The following is a 20,274-nucleotide window of genomic DNA, read 5'->3' on the forward strand; positions in this document are numbered from 1 at the left end:
GGTTAACAGCTTACAGCTGAAGTGGCTACCCTGTGTACTTACTATAAAAAAAGGTTTACCCAATATTAATCAATAATAATAATAACAATGACTTATAAAGCACCAAATCCACTCTGTAGAGTGCTCAAGGTGCATGAAGAGCTTAGAGTTAAATAAAAAAGTTTTTAGATTTTTGAAAGTCTCGACAGAGGTACATTATCTTATGCCTTCAGGAAGGCTATTCCACAAAGTGGGGCATGCAAAGGCAAATTATCTTCCCCCCAAGTTTTTGAAACTTTTGGAATAACAAGGTAGCCAGAAGTGGATGAGCGCAAAGACCTACTTGGTCTGTATGTTTGTTGGGTAAAAAGACACCAAATATTTTACGCAATGCTGCATTGACATTTTACCCTTCAAACGTGCATTTTGCCCAATACTGAGGGAAATAATTACCCAGCAAACATGCATGTTCCCTTTCTATCCAATATTAGGTAAAATTTTACTTATATCTGCCACTGGTAGAAGCTTGCAGCCTCGTAAAGGCTCACCAAAAACAGGAAAATTCATCCGGATTGTGAAAAAAAAAGGTTTTCTCCAACTGTAGTATTGAATCAAAAATTTACAGATTAAAATTATAGAGGTAGACTGGTAGATCCAATGGGGAACAGAAGCCAATGAAAATGTATTGATCCTTCAAGGAGGTTACTTGGGGGAGGGGTATTTTTTAACTGGTAGAGTACAATACTCTTTTTCATAGAAGTATATTAAAACAGAGCATATGCTATATTACATCATCACTTGCTATTTCAGATAAATATTGGCAATCTAGGCTGAACATTTAAGTAACACATCTACACTTTACATGTACTGGTACGGTACTACACAAATACATTACACATACTTAGTAATTTATACTATGTACATTCTAAACAAGAACATTAGAATTAAATGACGTAAATGAATTTGTACACATGAAATATACAAAACTGGCACATGCTAATGTACAAATTAACCCAATCAATGTAAACAAGAACTGCATGAATTATATTATAATAATATAATATTATAATTATAACCAATAAATGAAATGAAATGAAATTGTCGGGTTTGAAAATAAACACCTACTTGTGAGGAACTTCCTACAATAGAAATGAAAATTAAATGATCGGAACATGATACCTCAATTTCTAATACTTACGACAGTTTAAAAAAAAAAAATCAAATTTTAACTCTGACCAGTTTGTCTCAACACTAAAACTGTATCATTGGTAGATAGACAAGGGTAGAAAATATGTAAACCTATGTAATACACATAAATCAATGTAATACACATTTAGATCACAAATTAATAACATAAAATTCATCATCTAGAGAACCTAGAATATTCACAATTGTTTGATTGAATAAGGTCCATTGTCATGATTTGATAGATTGAATACTTTGATCTTGAAAATGGGACACGACTTGAATATGCCAACAATACGCATTGTCATAATTCAATGTCAAATGAAAATAGATGTGGTGTGTTTTTTAAGGTTAATATCTTCTTTCTTCCTTTCCATCCATTAATTTCATTATTTTACTTCAAAACCTTTAAAAATATATCATAAATGGTAATGGTCTTTAATTAGTTCACATACATATCATAAATCTTTGGTAAGGATTGGTGTAAAAAAAGGAAAAGTTCTTACTTTTAACAAATCATAACATTGATTTTTGTTATTAATTTATTTTTTATTTACTTCAAAACCTTTCAAAATATATCATAAATGGAAATAGTCTTCAATTAATTCACAAACATATCATAAATCTTTGGTAAGGAATGGTGTTTAAAAAAAGGGGGGAAATAGGGAAAAAAAGGACAAGGTCTGATCATGAAATTGATTTTGTTTATTTTATTTTTTTCAAAGAGTGCTTTCAAGGAAAGGAGTGTAAAGCTGCCTTCAGTCCCTATTATAAAGAGAAGATTGCTCTATGACCAAGAATTACTAACACCTCACTGTGTGTCTTTGTAGGACATCCAATTGAAAAGTATATTTTTGATGGACACGCTTCATGAATCATTATTCATTAATATAAGTTTTCAGCTGTAAGAGAAACAAAATATTGTTTCTTAATCACTTTAGAATGAAATAACAAAAAACAATATGATTTACAGGTAGCAAAAATTAAAATTCTCATGAGGTAAAATAGCAAAAATATTGAAAAGTATATTTTTGATGAACATGCTTCATCAATCTTTAATAGCATTTTAAGCTGTTAGAGAAACAAAATATTGTTTCTTAATCACTTTAGAATGAAAAAAAAATAATACTCAGACAGCCCAATTTTATCCTAAGTAGCACCAAAATAGACGAGTGATAATTAATTTTAAGCAAAACATTGTCAGGGTGGGACCATTATCAAAGTATAAAGAGAGGAAAAAAACCCAGTAATTATGGCGAAGAATGGGCTTGAGAGAAAGACGGAAAGACATAAGCAGTGCTGCAAAAAACTTTGCAAAGGACTTGCAGGTCTGTCATACGATCTAAAAATCAATCTCAAATCTTGTAATTGGCTGCAATTTTACAATCGACCACTGCATGGTCTGCTTGTTGCAACAAAAATTCTAGTTGATTTTAAAGCTCGGCAATCAATTACAAATTTGCAATTGATTGCCACTTGGTTTCTTATTTCATTCCTATAAACACAGAGAATGAGAGATGAATGAATAATGTATAGAAAGAGAGCACAAAAATTGGACCAATATTGAACCAAAAATGGAAGTAATGTAAAAAACAATTCTATAAAACGAATTTTCACCACAAGAGGGAGCCATGTAGAGAACCGCCTATCGGGGGCGTGTGAGGAGGGTGAAATTGAAGTGCCGCGTCTCGGGAATCGGATGCGAGACCTCGCCGAATGCTATCTTTTCGGTCTGCGAGAATATGATCATGGCGGCGGTCAAGAATGCGATCCAGAGGAAGAATCCGATCGCGAGACCCACGTAACAGAGGCGCCGGGTCGTACCCGAGGCCCGCTGGGCACCGATGATGTCACCTACCGATGCACGATCACGAACCTGTGGAAGGAAACAAAGAGTAATTGTGAGCAGATGACACCTGAAGAAAAAAAAACATAAGTTGAGTAGAAAATTTAAAATCCTGCTCTGTACTATTATTTCCATAGCTCTGATTAAGGTTTGTAATATACTGTTGTATCAATGTTTTGATAATGATAACTAGATCTAGATAAAAGGAAACAGGTTTTAAAAGGGATTTTTTTTTTTTTAGTATTCGATGTACCAATGACCGGCAGCTTCGGTGGACTGGACTGCCGGCTTCAACTCAGCCCTACTTTAAACCAACCAGATTCAAGGATTTCAGTGTATTATAACAAAAAGGCTCTACTATAAATAACTTGGTTCAAAATTGCATTTGAAATTTGCAACTTATCACTTTGCTTCTACATTTCAGGGGCAGGGGGGGTGACCAGTAAAAGCCCATTTCCCCATGCTTTGGTAGATTTGGGAACAGACATTGCTAGTGTTGGTCTGATGTAAAGATAGAGAGCACATTATGAAACCTGGGATCTGTTTCATAAAACTTTTTTACATTAATAAATTTACAGTAACAGTTAAAAGCTACTGAAATCCTTCAATCTGATTGGCTGATGGTAAATTTGTTATAGAAATTGTGCACTTGTCATTATAACAAGTCTTTATGAAACAGGACCCAGAAGTCAGTGATTTTCACTAACTATTTTCTCGGAGCCAATCAGATGCAAGGATTTCAGTAGCTTATAACTAAACGGATCTCGATCTCACCTGTCTGGACTTGAGGATAGCGACAAGTCCAATGGGAGGAAAGAAGACCAAGACGAAGATGGCTAGACCAAGATAGTCCTTGCACGGAGGACCATTGTACTGTACCCCTATGACAGAGATATTAGAAACCACTGGCCGTACCTGAAAACAAAAGAAACAGAGAGATTGATTGATTCAATATAATTTTCTTATTTTATGCCTTAACGCATAGCATAATTATCAGCCTTTTACAGCGCCACCAAATTAATTTTTATTTTGATGGGCTACCCTTTCACAACTTACTGGCTAAATCTGCAACATTGTTGTAATATCAGCTTCAACATGGCAAAGGGGGTTTTTCACAGGCTCTCTTTTTATTTTCCATGGCATTTTTTTTACATTTCAGGGGCAAATTACACGGAGACCCTGCTTAGATTTTCCTGTTATATTATACTCACTACACCGATCAATTATTTCCTTCTAACATGTTTTAAGTATGCTTCCAGAAGTTCCAGGCATTTCCTCTTTAATAGACATGAAATAAATGTCCATAATAGTTTAGAAACCAAAATTCACAATTACTTCCAAATGTAAAAAGGGAAAGGGAATATACATTGTAATTGCATAGCCCTGTGGTGGGAGATTAACTGTGATCAGAATTAGTTGCCCCCACCCCTTTTAATTAACTAAAAATAAATAAATTAGACTTACAGCTTGGGTATATACTCCAGGGTACGAAGCATAAGGTGACCGCATACCATGATGGAAGTTGTTCTCTTGAAGCCTTGTGTATGCTGCAAGAAAATTTGAAAGAAAAAATACCTTCTGCAAACGTATCACAATTCACACAAAACAGCACAACAATTTCAAGACATGTTGCAAAACTTTGAAAAAGCCTAAAAAAAAATCAATGATAAGTTAATTGAACATTCCAGGGGGAGGAGATTGGGGATTTCCAATTACTGGTACGTAGGAAACAAGTGAAATATTAATGTTTTGAAAATAATATTCAACCATCCATCTTCAATATCCATAATTCCATAAAATAATTTTATATTCTTCCCAAGTTTGTCTTTACCTTCAATTTCATTAAATTTGTTTTTTGTTTCTATAGACTATGTATGGAATCTAGTTTTGGTTTGGGGGCATGCACTGCAGGGAGGACATTAATTTTTTTTTTACACTCAATTGACATATTCCATTGCAATACATTTTTCTTCCCAGACTCTCCTCGATTTGCATGAGCAACAAGAAAGAAAACAAGGGCATCCGCGGCGCAGGCAAGTCAACAAGGCCAGGTTTACTTTAACGTGATCATTTTCTGCCCATGAGAGGCAAAAACTGAGGTAAAACTGACACAAATATTTGTAGATACAATGCTTGAAAAATTAGGTGACCATAGGCAATACCAGTAGTAGCAAGGCAGGGGTACTAGGCATGATGTGTTGGTAGGTCCAACAACAATGAAATGCCTTGACCCTGCCTGGCCTGGCCGCATGCTGGCTCACACTCAGTCGTATGAAGAAACCACTCGCACGCACTTGTTGTGTACATTGTCAATACAAATGATGCGACAGATCAAGTCTCATGACATGTCCGTCGTAAAATCAACATATCTTCACACCATTTTCATTCTAGACAATAATCCATTCATACATTGACATCGTTGAAGAGATATTGATTCCATTTAATCAGCGAAAATTGTATTATTCGACTTACGGGCAGACATTTTGTAATGTATTTCGTCCGAATCAGCTGAAAGCTAACCTCTGTTCTCCATCATCCATCGCATAGATCTTTATTTACACCCGAAGGTGTTTACTACTAAAATATAGGTAAATAATTGAAGAACTTTTGTTAATTAAGCATTACTTTGAGCCATTTAAACGGTATTTTCATTAATGTATAGATTGAGGAATAAAATTCCAAAAATATTATATCAATAACTTTTATTTCAAATGGACTTATCACAGTCTAGTAATATTTTTAAAAACCTTAATGTACACAATACCCCCATTTTTATAATAAAATAGCCCAACGTCGGCCTCGAACGTGAATATGGATGCATCTCATATCAAAGGATCGGTAGATGCCGCATATGCATCTAATTTTCAGAGAAAATCCTTCGAATGTGATTTGGAGATGGAGGTCCGGATGTTTTGCGAAAGGGATATCGGGAGATGCCGCATGCATTAAATTTTCAGATAAACTGTCCTTTCGAATGATTTAGAGATGATAGAGGTCCCGATCAAGGGGTCCCGATGGAAAGGGATATACTTGCCCAGTTACGAAGAAATACTTATAACAGGGCCTAGAATTTCCATAGGTGGATAAAGAGGGGACCGCCAGAGGCCCGCCCCCCCCCCTTCCCCAATATTGGCGGAGCAAAAATAGAGGGTAAAAGGGGAAAGAAGGAAGAAAAAGAACAGAAGGGAAAAGAGGAGGAAGACGAGAAATAAAATAAGATGGGGGAAGACTTGGAAAAAATATTTCATGTCACTACAAAAAAATTCACTCGCGTTTCTCGCTCGCATTGCAACATGAGGTTCGATGTTGTTTAATAGGCTGATATTGAGTATAAAATGTATTGAAGTCAATAAACAAAACATATTTCAGTCCGGACATCGAGCTTTAATTCAGTATTTTGTTTGATTTACAAATTGATTTTCAAAAAGTTCTCTGTAAAAGGTCAGTTTTATTGTCTGAGTATCACATTTTCAGCTCGGCGCTGCGCGCACTCGCATTCATTTGATTTGTCAGGTTCCTATATAGGCCTATTCTCTGATCTCGAGTTCCATAAAACTTTCAAAATAATGTATCCCTCTTCAGGTTTGACTCAAAACCAATCAGCTAGCGCTCGCATTTTGATTAGTGAGTAATGTATACCTTTATTGTAATTATATATATAACAAACTGCTTAAAAATCCAATTTTCCTGACGTTTTATTAAATATTACGGCTCGCGATTTGCGCTCGCATTAATTGTTAAAAATATATTACCCCATGCATCCTATTCATGATTACAAAAGTACCTAACATGTTCAGTTTTCAGGCCTTAACAAATTTCGCGCTCTCATTTAGGGTTATTAGATAGATAAGATAATAACATTTTCATGAATTCTTATAATTGAATTGTCCCTTTTTCAGAAAGGAATATCGACAAGTGCTATCTCGCGTTTAGAAAGAGCTAGTATGAAGATGGTTATCATTTTCATATGAATGACAAAATATCCTTTAGATTGTCCCGTTTCTAAGTCAAATGATAATTATAAAAAGATCGCGCTCGCCTCATTCATTAATTGCGGTCCATATCAGATTTTTAATTTCATTTCATTTAATTTATTGGTTTTTGCAACATTTTTCATAACACAATTCTGGACAAGAAAATACATATCTGAAACTTGACATCAAGGATAATGAACAATAGTTTTGTATATAAATCCTCAAACATATCTTACATAAATGAAAATCATTAAGTAGTATTTTCTGTTACACAATAAATAGGATGGTTGCAAGGGTCGTCACAAAAGCAAAGCTTGAAAACGTAACAACCCTGGAATATAGCCAAAATAATTAATATCTATTGTCATTAAACGTGCAGGTGCATTATGAGGGACTGGGGGGAGGGAGATGCTTGGTCCTTAGCATGGAATTTTAGAAAATAACACGTTTTGTTGTTTGATTTTAATTTATACATGTTCTAGATAAAAATTTTCCTACACAATGCTTGAAATAGTGCTTATAGTTGATCCTTTTTCAGATCGGAATATCCTATTTTCAGCTCGCGCTTCGCGCTCGCATGGAAGGGGGTGGGGAGGAGAAAAAAACCGAGTCGTCCGGTTTTTTTTTTTTTTTTTTGTCAGAATAGGCCCAGCCCCTACACAAAATTAAACTCGCGGGTTTGAAACTTATTTTAATCTGCAAAGCCTACTTTGATTTTCTGATGGGGGCGGTCTAAAAAAAATTATTTTGTTAATATTTGCTCCTCCCCCGGACGGACAGGTATCCCCGTACCGCAAACATCTTCCCGAAGTGCCCCCCCCCCTTAATTCTTCCCCACGGGGAATTCCCACTGATCTCTCCCCCCGGGGGGGGCACTCAGTATATAATGCATAGTGGGTATGTGCCGCGGAGGGGACCCCCATTTTTACACTCAAATTTCCGTTCCGAGGCATAGCATTTTTGTCTTATTGAGAAAAAGAACAAAGAAAGCCGCTCCAGAGCATAGCATTTTCTTCTTCTCGAGAAAAAAAGAAGAAAAAATCCGCTCCAGGGCTTCGCATATTTTCCGTTACGCCGTTCCGGTCGCAATTTTGGTGAAAAGCGGCCGCAGCTCGCTGTCCGACCATCGCCTCTGCGCTAGCGCGCCCGTCAGTCGTGCCGTCGAGCTAGCTGCACGTACGTTCCATAGGGATGCATACGCACTCGCACGCAGGCGACCCGTTCCAAGGACCCCCGTTTTCACAAACATTTGTAGTTCCGAAGCCCGTTCCGAGGACCCTCCTTTTTACTATGAGCCCGCTCCAAGGCCCCCGTTTTTTGTCTCGCCCGCGGCACACCCCTACTACTTTTTTGGTCGAGTGCCCCCCCCGGGTCTCTCCCTTATCCCGTTAGTGGAGAGATCAGTGGGAATTCCCCTAGTCGATCCGATCCCAGGCCAAGCCTAGCTAGCCTAGCCCAGAGTTTCATGATTTGTTTGGCGACGTCACGTCAAAATATTGCGTAATGATCACAGCTAGCTGACTGACGTGGTCTTGGACTTGGATGATCATGATTGATGGGATAATGATGAGCGACATTCCGGATTGATTCGACGGCTTCAGCCTAGCCCAGACTAAACCCCCTCTGTGCTAAAACTATGAGTATGTGGGCCAAATTAAGGTAATTTGGGGGAACTTTGAAATGTTTGAAGTGAAAGAAGATTGATATTTATGGTGTAGGGCCTAGACCCACTCGTATATTTTTTTGTAGTGAATGTCAGATTATCGTGTCTTGCAACTTTACTGAAAATATGACGGGGACCTTAAAGCTACACATTTTTTTTTCAGCGGTTAATTTGAATAGATTGTCTTACTGTAATTCATGGTAAATATTTTAAATATCATATTGCAAATTTTTGATTTAAAATGCTCAGCTAGTTAGTTAGTATTAGTAATTTGGTTAAAAAAGAGAACAAATTCTAGGCATCAAATTGACAATTCTGCATGCTGACTGTTGTGTTTTAACACAGGCATGACACTTTTGACCACTCCTAGTACCAATGAGGTCCAACATTACATGTATGGACCTCATAGGCGACATCAGTAGTATTTTTGGTTAGAAATCTCTGAGAACAGGATATTTAGGCAATTATATCACAAGTACAAGCTCTATTCCTTTCTCTTATTTAAATTATAATTTTATAGTGTAAATGCATCGTTAGCAACAACAAAAAATGAAAGAAATGAAGGGGAACTTACATTTTCACGGCTTTTTCCTGATTTTCTGGGCAGCTGCTCTTCTCTTCTGACTCGCGATCGAAGCTGATATGAAGATCACGTGATTCGCGTTCTCGTCAGCTGATCGGTTGGTTATTCTTTTCGTCAGACGTTAATAATATATATTTTATAATGCTAGCATTCATCGCTAATTTAGGTGAAAGAGATTGAAGTTAAACAGCGCCAGGTCGGAATCATAATTATTTTGGAAGAGTGTATTTATACACTCGATCTCATACCTGACGTAGACGGCGCTATTCAACAAATGCACAATCTTCAATATAAAAAATAAAACAGAAAGAACGCCTTGAACACAGGCCAAAATGCCTAACGATTTATCCGCGGCATTAACAACTATCGTAAAGGGCGCTCCATTTATCAATAGAGATGGACGCTAAGCTGTCTATGGCGACAAAATTTGCCGCAAATATTTACGAAGAATTGTGAGAAATGGTCTGAAAATGCAACAAAAGAACCGGTGAGTACCGATTAAACATTATTAAAGTTATAAATAGATTATACATACCTTGTAGATTTAGTTTTTAAGGTGATATTAGTGCTTAGTTCTAAGCTAGGGAGGCCCAAACGCGCGTGAGTGGAGTCCCAGTTTATTAGCACGGGTAAGTATTGGGGTGTCGCCTAGAGTGCTTTTGACAGGCTATGGACTTGTGCCTATATGTTGCATGTCATCATCCCCATCAATCATTACCACCATCAATCATTTTAATTCATCACCACCATCATCGTTCATCATAATAATTCATAAAATATAATAATCATCATCATAAAAAATATCCATCACCCGGCCCCATCACCAGCTTCATCATTTATATCACCATCATCTTCATTATTATCACCATATTCATCATCATTATCACCATATTCATCATCATCATCATTATCACCATATTCTTCATCATCATTATCACCATGCATATTCATCACCATCATCATTATCACCATATTCATCACTATCATCATTATCACCATATTCATCATCATCATTATCACCATGCATATTCATCATCATTATCACCATATTCATCATCATCATTATCACCATGTTCATCATCATCATTATCACCATATTCATCATCATCATTATCACCATCTTCATCATCATCATCATTATCACCATCTTCATCATTATCACCATATTTATCACCATCATCATTATCACCATATTCATCATCACCATCATCATTATCACCTCATATATATTCATCATCATCATTATCACCATATTCATCATCATCATCATTATCACCTCATATATATTCATCATCATCATCATCACCATATTCATCATCATCATTATCACCATATTCATCATCATCATTATCACCATATTCATCATCATCATTATCACCATATTAATCATCATCTCCATATTCATCACCATCATCATTATCACCATCTTCATCATTATCATCATCATATCATCTTCATTATCATCTTCATCATCATGATTGAATGTTTAGGAAGAATCATCACTATCATTATCAGGAATCATCATCCTCATCAGTATCACCAGTTCACCACCACATCATCTTCATCTTTCCTTGTATCATCTCCTTGCATGCTGTTATACCTTGTAACTTCATCACAATCATGTCGATGAGCTGTCTATATAGAGTCCCCTTTAGTTTTATCCAATTATCTCATTCTTCCCTATCCCTTCTTCCATTTACATTTATTCCTTTTTTTTGCAAGCCCTATCCTCATCACCATCAACATGCATTCTGTTCACCATGTGTTAATATATGATCACCATTAATTTTTTAATGATTTTTAAAGGACAAGTCCACCCCAACAAAAAGTTGATTTGAATAAAAAGAAAAATATCCAACAAGTATAACACTGAAACTTTTATTGAAATAGGAAAGTTATGACATTTTAAAATTTCTCTTAATTTCACAGAACAGAACACATGTATGCGCTGAAAAATGCACATCCTGGTCGGTATGCAAATTTAGGAGACTGATGACGTCATCCACTCAATATTTATTTTGTATTTTACTATATGAAATATTCTAATTCTCCTCATTGTCAAGTGAAACAGATTAATTCCTCCCTGAACATGTGGAATTAGCATTGTTTTTATACTATATGGTCCAGTCAAGTTGCTCCTTATTGTCAAAACCTGTAAAATTGAATAATTCAAACAATAAAAAAAATATATATTGAGTGAGCGACATCATCGACTGTCTCATTTGCATACAGGTAGGCTATAACTGTTTCGTGAAAAATAAGCAAAACTTTAAAGTGTCATAACTTTCTTATTTAATATGTGATTTTGATGAATTTTTTTACTGTTATGCTAGTTTGATTTTTCTCTATTAATATAGAGTCAACATTTTTCTAGGGTGGACTTGACCTTTAATCATTGTTTATGTCACTTTGTTCTTTTCTGGCTCATTTTTTTGCATGAATAGAGAGAAATGAATTGGCTGAGCGGAATGCAAGACACAGCCAGATAACAAAATTGCTGGAATGCATGAAGCCAGGCTAGATGAATTAGATTGGAGTTTGGACTGTAGGCCTATTTAAGATTTAAACATCGATGGCCAAATTATGATGACAGGAATCGTGTATTTCATATCTTCACCAAAAATTTTGCTTTAATTATTGAATGTAGGTGATGTACTGCCTTAGGCCTATCCATCTCTGAATCTACCCCATCCTGCCATCAAGGTCATGCTCAAGGTCATGTTGAAGGGCAATTTGAAGGTCATAGTCAGCAAATAAAGAAGTCATGGCATCACACAGCAGCAAAGAGAGCATACGAAGAATGATTTGGGATTATCTTGAAGAGAACGACCTAGCCGAGTTTCCACGGCCGGTACATCACAGGATACCAAACTTCAAGGTGAGGATCTGGTGTGATAAAACAATGCTAGACGTTACCGGTGGCCTGGGGCAATCATGAGAGTCGGCCACCAAAATTCTGAAAAAGCCCACAGTACTTGGTGGCCTGGATGGGCTACCAAATATTTTAATAAATTGTAATGTTTTGTATTGTTTTAGGGCCACCAAATTTGAAAATTATGAAATTTATGATTTTGATGGACTAATCGGGCCACCATGAAAAAAAAGTAAGTGTGGAGCCTTGGCTGAAATGATCTATTCATTTGGCTGTTTGGCGAGTGTGAACATGAACATGATTTTAAATATATATGGAAGTGCAATTCCTCTTTGCGAAAAGTTTTGTTTCAAACACTTTTCATTTGAAATTAGTGATGGTCAGAAGTAGTGTTTACCTGATGAGCTACAGTATATAAACACTGATGTAGGGATTTCGCAATTATTTAGATAGGAAGTATAGTAAATCCACTTCTTTGGTTGATCGAATGCTAATATGCTATTTCATTTTCTCCATGTAGGGAGCAGCTGAAGCCTGCAATAGACTGGGTAGAATGGAGATCTTTCAGAAAGCTAAGACGATAAAAGTAAATCCAGACAAGCCGCAACAACAAGCAAGATTCCTTGCTTTAGAGGTCAGTATATTCATCATTGTATTTTGAGTGTTTATGAACCAGGGGTGGCCTGTAACACAAAGATTAGTGAATGATCTTACAGTTGATTTTTAGGATTGATTGCACATCAGGGGTGTGAGAGTTCAGATGTTTATCTGATTTCAGATTTTTTTGTTTTGATTTTCAGCTTAATTTCAGCTTATTTTTGGCCTTCCTCTGTACAAAAAGTATGGGAGCTCTTTCTATTTCAGACTTTTTCAACACTCTTCAGCTTTTTTCAGATCTTTTTATTTGTGACCATTCACACCCCTGTTGCCCATAATAATCAGTCCTGAGATCAGTCTTTTAGTTTTGTGAAACGGGACCCTGGACATAGCTAGGTACTTGAGCAAGGCTTAGCGCCAGTCTTATTATTATAAAAGTAAAAGATAATTTACCAGACAGAGTATTGATTGGGAGTGTGTGGTTTATTAACAACACGGCCTCTTGGCCGGATAAACGGATATTCGCACGCTGTACAGTGTAGCGACAATGCAAATCAACATTCATAATCAACACCTTGGCGTAGGAAAGATGGCATACAATTCGAGTGATTGATTGTAAAGTTGACGTGTACCCTTGATTACACATAATGATGATACATTCAAGCATTGAAATCGGCCCGAAGCTCAAACTATAAGCAGTACATTTAGGACAGTATACAGCTATGCATGTAACAGCAGTGCTTCCACTCTTCAAAACGAAACTTCCTGGAATTTACACTGAAGTGAAAGTTCCTGGAATTGTACAAAATATCCTGGAATTTTACAAATTAATGTTCTCCAGTCTTCCATGAGATGTTATTATTCTCTTCTATACACAAAAAGATGAAATATAGGGCCCAGTGCCGTAATAAGCCAAACATTTTGAGGGGTTGAAACCTGACCCTCGGGCAAAATTTATTAAGAGTTGAGTGCGAGCGAAGCGAGCAAGCAAAAATTTTGACATTTTAATTACAAAGATCCATTTTGTGACAGATTTGACATAATATTTAGAAAAAAATAGAAAATAATATCATTCCCAGGAATGATATTGAATTCCTGGGCCCAGTCTTACAAAGAGTTACGATTGATCCAATCAATCGTAACTCTATGAAAATCCATTAGTGTCATAATTTTTTCTACAGGAAATTTGCAAAATGTCCTTTGTAAACAAAGAAGAACACACCAAATTGTCCAGAAATCAATGAATTTATGGATATACATTTGTATCTAGAACAAATTTTGAACAAACATGCATTTTATATGTTGACATTGCTGGCTTTCCATAGTTGCGGTTGATCAGATCAATCGCAACTCTTTGTAAGACACCCTGCTGGAAAACTTCCCGGAATTCCCTGGATTCCGGGAAGAGTGGACGCACTGTGTAACAGTATGAATATTGCACATTCAGCCTCCCATTTGCTCGAGTATGTAAAACAAGCTAAGTATTTCTTGTACAATAATGAAAGAATAATGAAATTATACTTTACATGAAAGAAGAAATTATAAACAACTGAACGCTTCCTTCATAGATTTGAAGATAAATGAAAGTAGTGGCAGTAAAAACTGATTTTCCGAGAAAGTCTAAAACCAAAAGTTATTGTCAATATATCGCTGAAGATTGTCAACACAGATAACACACGTGTGGGGCAGTCACATTGTATTATTATTTGAGGTAACAATCTCATTCTGGGAAAAGCGCTATATAAATATTCGCTATTATTATTATTATTTCTTGGAAAATGACACAACATTTGGCTTGAATCCCATGCTTAATTTGCCAATTTCTACCAAAATCCTTTAGCACAAAAAAAGACACTTGGGGTCATCTTAGCAGATTCTATTTGAACTCATTTTGAGATTGTTGCCACAACTGTCATTTCTCTTTGATATCCTCAGGCACATAAAACGCTGTTAGTCCCTACTCCTCGGCTCCGGACCGGTCTGTTCAATAGGATTACCCCTCCAGCTGGGGCTAACAAGAAGATGCTTAGAACCTGTTCATCTTCACAGGTAAATATCTCCTCTAGCCCCCCCTATCACCACCACGAACATCCCTGTGGCATCGATTCACCCCCCTCCAAAAAAGAAACTTTGTTTGCTGTAACCCTTCCAGAGATGTCAAGTTCGAAGACCAGCTGAGCGTGAGATATTCTGTGACTTGGTTAGAGATCACAGGTATTGCATGTAATATGGGGATAGGCTGTGGTACATCATGCATGAGAAGGGAATTGGGGGGAATGAGTGAGAGCAGATCTGCCAACCAGTCCGATCTAGCCGTATTTAGTACGTTTTTGCAACCAAAATATGGCAGTACGTTTTTTCTTTGAAAAATACGTTTTTTGTAAAAAAAACTAAATCATAATTTATTGAGAAAAATAATCTCTTCATGTCTCTATTTCATAAAACGTGCACAAATATGGTTATTAGATCAATGTAATATCAGGTAACTTGTTTTTTTTTTTTCAATCATTTTGTTCAAACCAGGGTGAAGATATACACATGTTTTAATGTTTGTTTTTTCATCTGCAAGAGCAGTGCACATTTTAGCTTGCATGCAGCTTGAGCGCCGCGATGAGCGAGTGCGCCAAGCATTTTATTATGAAATACACTCTTTTGGGGAAAAATACAGTTTTTTTTATCACAGAATACAGTTTTTCATTCCCAGAGGTTGGCGGTCTGTGAGAGTCCCATAAGCTGGAGTCTCATGCTTTACTCTAGTAAAACCTGCTGAATTTTATGTTATATTCCAATTTGCCCCCCCCCCATAAAAATATAACAATAGAAATAAAAATGAATAAATAATTAAAAGTGTGGTGACTGCTCCTAATTTCCATCATGATTTTGTTTTTACAAAAGTGGTTTATGAAAATTTGAAATGAAAAAATAATAAATACAATCAATCAATCTATCAATCAATCAATCGAACGATCAGTCAATCAATAAATGAAAATATGGTGAATAGCATGGTAGAACATAGTCCATATTGTGAACAGAGGACACTTGTGTTGTCTTACTGACCCTTTTTTTTTTTTTTGGGGGGGGGGGGTGAGGGCTCAATGTCTTCAATGAATATCTGACTACGTCTACTAGCGTATCCAGCATCAACTATGACAAAGAAATGTATGGGCCCATGCACAAGCATAATAGAGTCACTATTGTCCCCAGACAATTGGGTCCATGAAATGCTTTGTACATGTAGGATCTGATGCTGGATATACGCACCTGACATCAGTTTGAATATTCATGTTTACGGTAAGCTGTATTCTATGCTCCTGGGCTTTTTTACTGCCGCATTAATGTTAAAAGGCAATCTTTTCCGTCAGTTGGGTGACATTAAATTTGTTGCTTTTGATCAAGACTTTTGCCATGAGAGAGAGAAAGAAAGATGCTTCAATCAGTGGCGGACCTGCCGGACCATGACCCGGAGGAGACAAAGCATTAGAGGGACACAGCATTGTTCACAAACAATACAGTGCCCCTCCAATCATTGTCTACTCCGGGTCACGGTCTGCCACTGGCTTCAATAATATAGCAGTCGCAGCTCATTTTGCTTCTTTGTCAGTTATAAACTTATTTTACATGAATTTTTATTCTAAAATACAGGGTGTAAGGCAATACAGTGCACCAGTAGGCCTGGATGCAGAGGTCAAGGTTGACCTGGTCATCATCGGGTCAGTCGCTGTCTCTCCTAAAGGTAACACTGTCCCTCACTTAATCAATTGAAAAAAAAAGAAAAAAATCTTCATTGATCAACTTTTGTTCCTCAAATTGGTAACACCAATATTTTTCTTTCATTGCTACAGTTATTAATTTCGACATTTTTCCTAAAAATCAACTGTAAGATCAGTTTTCTCTATCACTTTTCACTGGGAATTTTTATTTGTTCTATTTTTCTAGCCCATTTCATTTTTCATAGAGAGTTAATGTCAGTTGAGATCATCCTACTTCAGCTATGACTTCATTTCCCTTTTGATTCTGTCACCGTGATATCAATTTAAACCAAATCATGTATCCTGTGGGTAATAGCATAACATATCACATTCAACCACAAGTATAGAGATGCAGCATCTTTCTGAAGTTATTCATATTAGTTTTCTAGTTCATATGAGTAGTTGTGATTTGCTCAAATCATCATGGCTTTAGCAGTTCATGAAATAATGTAATAGTGGAGAAAAATGGGGTAGGACGTAAAAAAAAAAGATAGTTATGAAATTTCCCTATATTTTTTTTCTCCCCTTGGTTTGTCCAGGTTACAGAATCGGGAAGGGTGAAGGATATGCAGACATGGAGTTTGCCATGATGTCATCAATGGGTGCGGTCAACAAGGATACAGTTGTCATAACGACGGTCCATGACTGCCAAGTTCAAGATGACCTCCCTGATCATTTATTCGGAGACCATGATCTGGGCGTCGATCTCATCATGACGCCGACGAGGACCATTGAGTGCGAGAATAAACGTGCGAGGCCAAAAGGTATCGTCTGGGAACTGCTGACGAGGGAGAAATTTTCGCAGATTCCGGTGTTGAAGGTTCTTAGGAGACAGGAAGCAGAGATGGGCATTGATGTCAGGCTGAAGGAAGAAAGATCTGAAGGTGGTGTTGAATGTCACACAGCAAAGGAGCGTATAGACAGAAGAGTAGAGGAGAGTGGTAGATTTGTAGACTCATCCACAGCCGCTACTGCAAAAAATTATAGCAATGATGAAGCGTCACTGTTAAGAATGCATGGCAAAATGCCTGGTGTGGAGTCTAGTTTCAAAGAAAAAAGATATACATCAGACAGAATGGACGCAAGAGTTTCTCAAGGATTGGGGGATAAGAAGAGTGGAGACAATGATAAAAATGGGACAGATGAAAGGTCAAAAGGATATGAAATGAAGGGTCAAAGTGCAAATAATAGTAAAAGGTCAAAAGGTCATAAGCCAAACTCTGGAAGAAGAAAAGATCTAGCTGGTATGTTTGCGTGGAACTAATCCTTTTCGGTTGTTTTTCTTCTAGTTTCACTGATTATATGTGCAAAAGTGAGCCACCAGCATTACATTGGTGATACTGAACAAATAATTAATTTGCAAATTACCCCTCTGATGGATATAAATAAATAATAAAATAATATAGGATTTGTATAGCACACGTATCCACCTTACTAGGTGCTCAAGGCGCTCCTATATTACCCCGGCTAAGCTAGTCTACCGATTCTGGTGCGCACAGCTTTTTGAGGAATTACTTCCTGTCAGTACCCATTTACCTCACCTGGGTCGAGTGCTGAAGGAAAACACGCCATGGCTAGGATTCGAACCCACGACCCTCTGTTTGAAAGGCGAGAGTCAGAACCACTTGACCATGACGCACCCTAATATCTAAGCAACTGAACTGAACTGGACTATTTTGTGAATGCCTTATAGTGGTGCATTCAGCCACTTCTGTAAAGCCTTCAGTTTCATGTTTCACATGATGGCATATTAGTTCAAATAATAATAATAATAATCCGCTTTTATATAGCGCTTAATACATCGGAACAACATGTCTAAGCGCTTGTTCAAAGGCCATAAAAGTCATATTTCTTTGATTCATCAAATCCATTATTGATTATTGTATGTTTTTATTATTCTTGCATCATGGTTGAAACACATGTAGTTTAACAAACAATGCTACTTCTTCTTCTTCTTCGACTACAGCAGAGGAAGAAGAAGGAGAAGTAGCATTGTTTGTAAAACTTGAAAGATTTTGATCTGTAATTGAATTAGGAGTGAATATTTTTTCCTTAATGATGAGTATTTTGGCTGCCATTTCTCTCTCAATGGACTCAGTGGAGCATGAAAAAACATCTCCACCCCCCCCAAAAAAAAAATGTGCAAATCAGTTCATTGATGTGGCCAAATGTCACCTGCTTAGGTTCATTAAAGGGGAAGTTCACCCTGATAAAAAAAAATTGTAAAAATAGCAGAAAAAATAATAAAATGTATTTGTGAAGGTTTGAGGAAAATCCATTGAAGATTAAGAAATTTCAAGTTTTTGATTTGTGAGGCCATAAACGAGCAACTGCCTTATAAGTTATGTGATATAAAGTGCATTATTTTCATTTTTTAATGGTTCGTGATGACTTATTTTTTCTTTAGGAGAAGGTGTGAAATCATTTGTGTATTGATATACTGAAGGTACTATAAAATCTTTTCATATTTTCTGAGAAAATGACATTTCACTGATTTTTTTACCATCTGATATGTAGGAAAGCTTCTTGCACATGACGTCACAACTCACAAATCAAAGAATTAAAATTCTATTAACTTTTTTATTCTTTGATGGATTTTCCTCAAACCCTCGCCAATATTTTTTCTTCTATTTTTACAATAAACTTTTTTCAGGGTGAACTTCCCCTTTAAATCATTGGAAATTAGCCTGGTTCCAAACAGATACGAACCAGCCTAATTTACACTGATTTCGATAAGGTCTATTTGATATTTCATCTGGCCATACATTGAACCACCATAAACTAATTCGTGAATGTGAAATTTGATGTGTGGAGGTTTTTTCATATCAAGCATTTTGATATCATAAATTATGGTCTTAAAATTGCCAAGTACCCCTCCCCTCCCCCAATTATAATTATTATGACATTTCAGTATTCAATATCTTTATATGTATTAAAAATATATTATGATGATATATTCCCACCAACTGCACTGTTACATTGTTTTGTCTGTTAATGTGCATGAAATTTATTTAAGAAAAAATGAATACAAGTACAGTAATTTATTCATCTTTTGATTTATTTTACATTTATTAATTAATTTGATAAAATCTGAAGGATTTGGAGGACTGGCCAGCATACAATGGGGAGGGGGTGTGTCTTGTGCCTTCAATGGCCAAGGAAAAAATGTGTGATATGATGTTAATTTCATAGTATGTCGAAATCTATTATAAAATTAGATTTTCATTGAAATAATCAATATTTTAGCTTGCTCACTTCGTTTGCACTAGACTTTTAAGAAATTTTTTTCCACTCAGTGACATTGTGTCCTCATTTTTTTTTTTTGCTCTTTACACCTCTGGGTTAGAGATAAATATAGCAAAAGTGGAAGAACAACATGAGAAATGGAGATATAAATTAAAGATGGACAGAGAGGGGGAAGGAATGAAGGGATGGGAGGGAGAGGGGGAGTAAGAAATGAAGGAGAGAGGGATGGATAGAGCGAAATACAGAATGTGAATGAGAGAGGGTTGGGAAGAAAGAGGGTGGGATCAGCTAGAAAAGATGAAGTGTGGGGAAATGGTAGTGAAAAATTTGTTTGTGAAAGGAGGAGATTGTATTAGCCAGTTATTAGTGTTGGCTGTGTGAAGGATCGAAGAGAAAGTGGCGGTTGTCAAAGAGAAGAAAGGAAAGAAAAAAAGGGGGAAAGAAGAATGAAAGCAAAGAGAGTGGACTGCAAAGGAAAGGGAGGAGAGGAGAAGCCCGGGGAGGGGAAGTAGAAAGGAAGGAAGTAAAGAAAAGGATGAGGAATGACAGAAAGGTATAACTTAATAAGCTACCATGGTTA

At 36.5% G+C, this 20,274-nt stretch overlaps 2 protein-coding genes across 2 annotated transcripts; one reads left to right on the plus strand and one right to left on the minus strand.

Moving 5' to 3' along the window:
- Positions 1-705: 705 nt before the first annotated feature.
- On the minus strand, positions 706-5,569 carry LOC129262896 (uncharacterized). The gene is made up of 4 exons (XM_064101079.1): positions 5,483-5,569; positions 4,475-4,557; positions 3,785-3,925; positions 706-3,040 (listed from the first exon to the last, which is right to left on the minus strand). The coding sequence occupies exons 1-4, from the start codon at positions 5,490-5,492 to the stop codon at positions 2,810-2,812; spliced, it is 465 nt and encodes a 154-aa protein (XP_063957149.1). The 5' UTR covers positions 5,493-5,569; the 3' UTR covers positions 706-2,809.
- A 2,666-nt stretch (positions 5,570-8,235) lies between these two features.
- Positions 8,236-19,412, plus strand: LOC129262897 (methenyltetrahydrofolate synthase domain-containing protein-like). The gene is made up of 6 exons (XM_064101080.1): positions 8,236-8,643; positions 11,878-12,108; positions 12,623-12,736; positions 14,635-14,748; positions 16,342-16,432; positions 16,988-19,412. The coding sequence occupies exons 2-6, from the start codon at positions 11,995-11,997 to the stop codon at positions 17,710-17,712; spliced, it is 1,158 nt and encodes a 385-aa protein (XP_063957150.1). The 5' UTR covers positions 8,236-8,643; positions 11,878-11,994; the 3' UTR covers positions 17,713-19,412.
- The last annotated feature ends 862 nt before the right edge of the window (positions 19,413-20,274 follow it).

This window comes from Lytechinus pictus, chromosome 6, assembly GCF_037042905.1.
Source record: "Lytechinus pictus isolate F3 Inbred chromosome 6, Lp3.0, whole genome shotgun sequence".
Taxonomy (NCBI): domain Eukaryota; kingdom Metazoa; phylum Echinodermata; class Echinoidea; order Temnopleuroida; family Toxopneustidae; genus Lytechinus; species Lytechinus pictus.

Bases quoted from the DNA above. Each gene is read 5' to 3' on its own strand.
- LOC129262896 (XM_064101079.1), bottom strand. The intron at 3,926-4,474 runs GTAAGTCTAATT...TTTTGTTTTCAG, and splicing joins CTGGAGTATATACCCAAGCT to GTACGGCCAGTGGTTTCTAA. The intron at 3,041-3,784 runs GTGAGATCGAGA...TTCCTTCCACAG, and splicing joins CTATCCTCAAGTCCAGACAG to GTTCGTGATCGTGCATCGGT.
- LOC129262897 (XM_064101080.1), top strand. From the start codon at position 11,995: ATGGCATCACACAGCAGCAAAGAGAGCATACGAAGAATGATTTGGGAT. The intron at 12,109-12,622 runs GTGAGGATCTGG...TTCTCCATGTAG, and splicing joins ACAGGATACCAAACTTCAAG to GGAGCAGCTGAAGCCTGCAA. The intron at 16,433-16,987 runs GTAACACTGTCC...TGGTTTGTCCAG, and splicing joins AGTCGCTGTCTCTCCTAAAG to GTTACAGAATCGGGAAGGGT.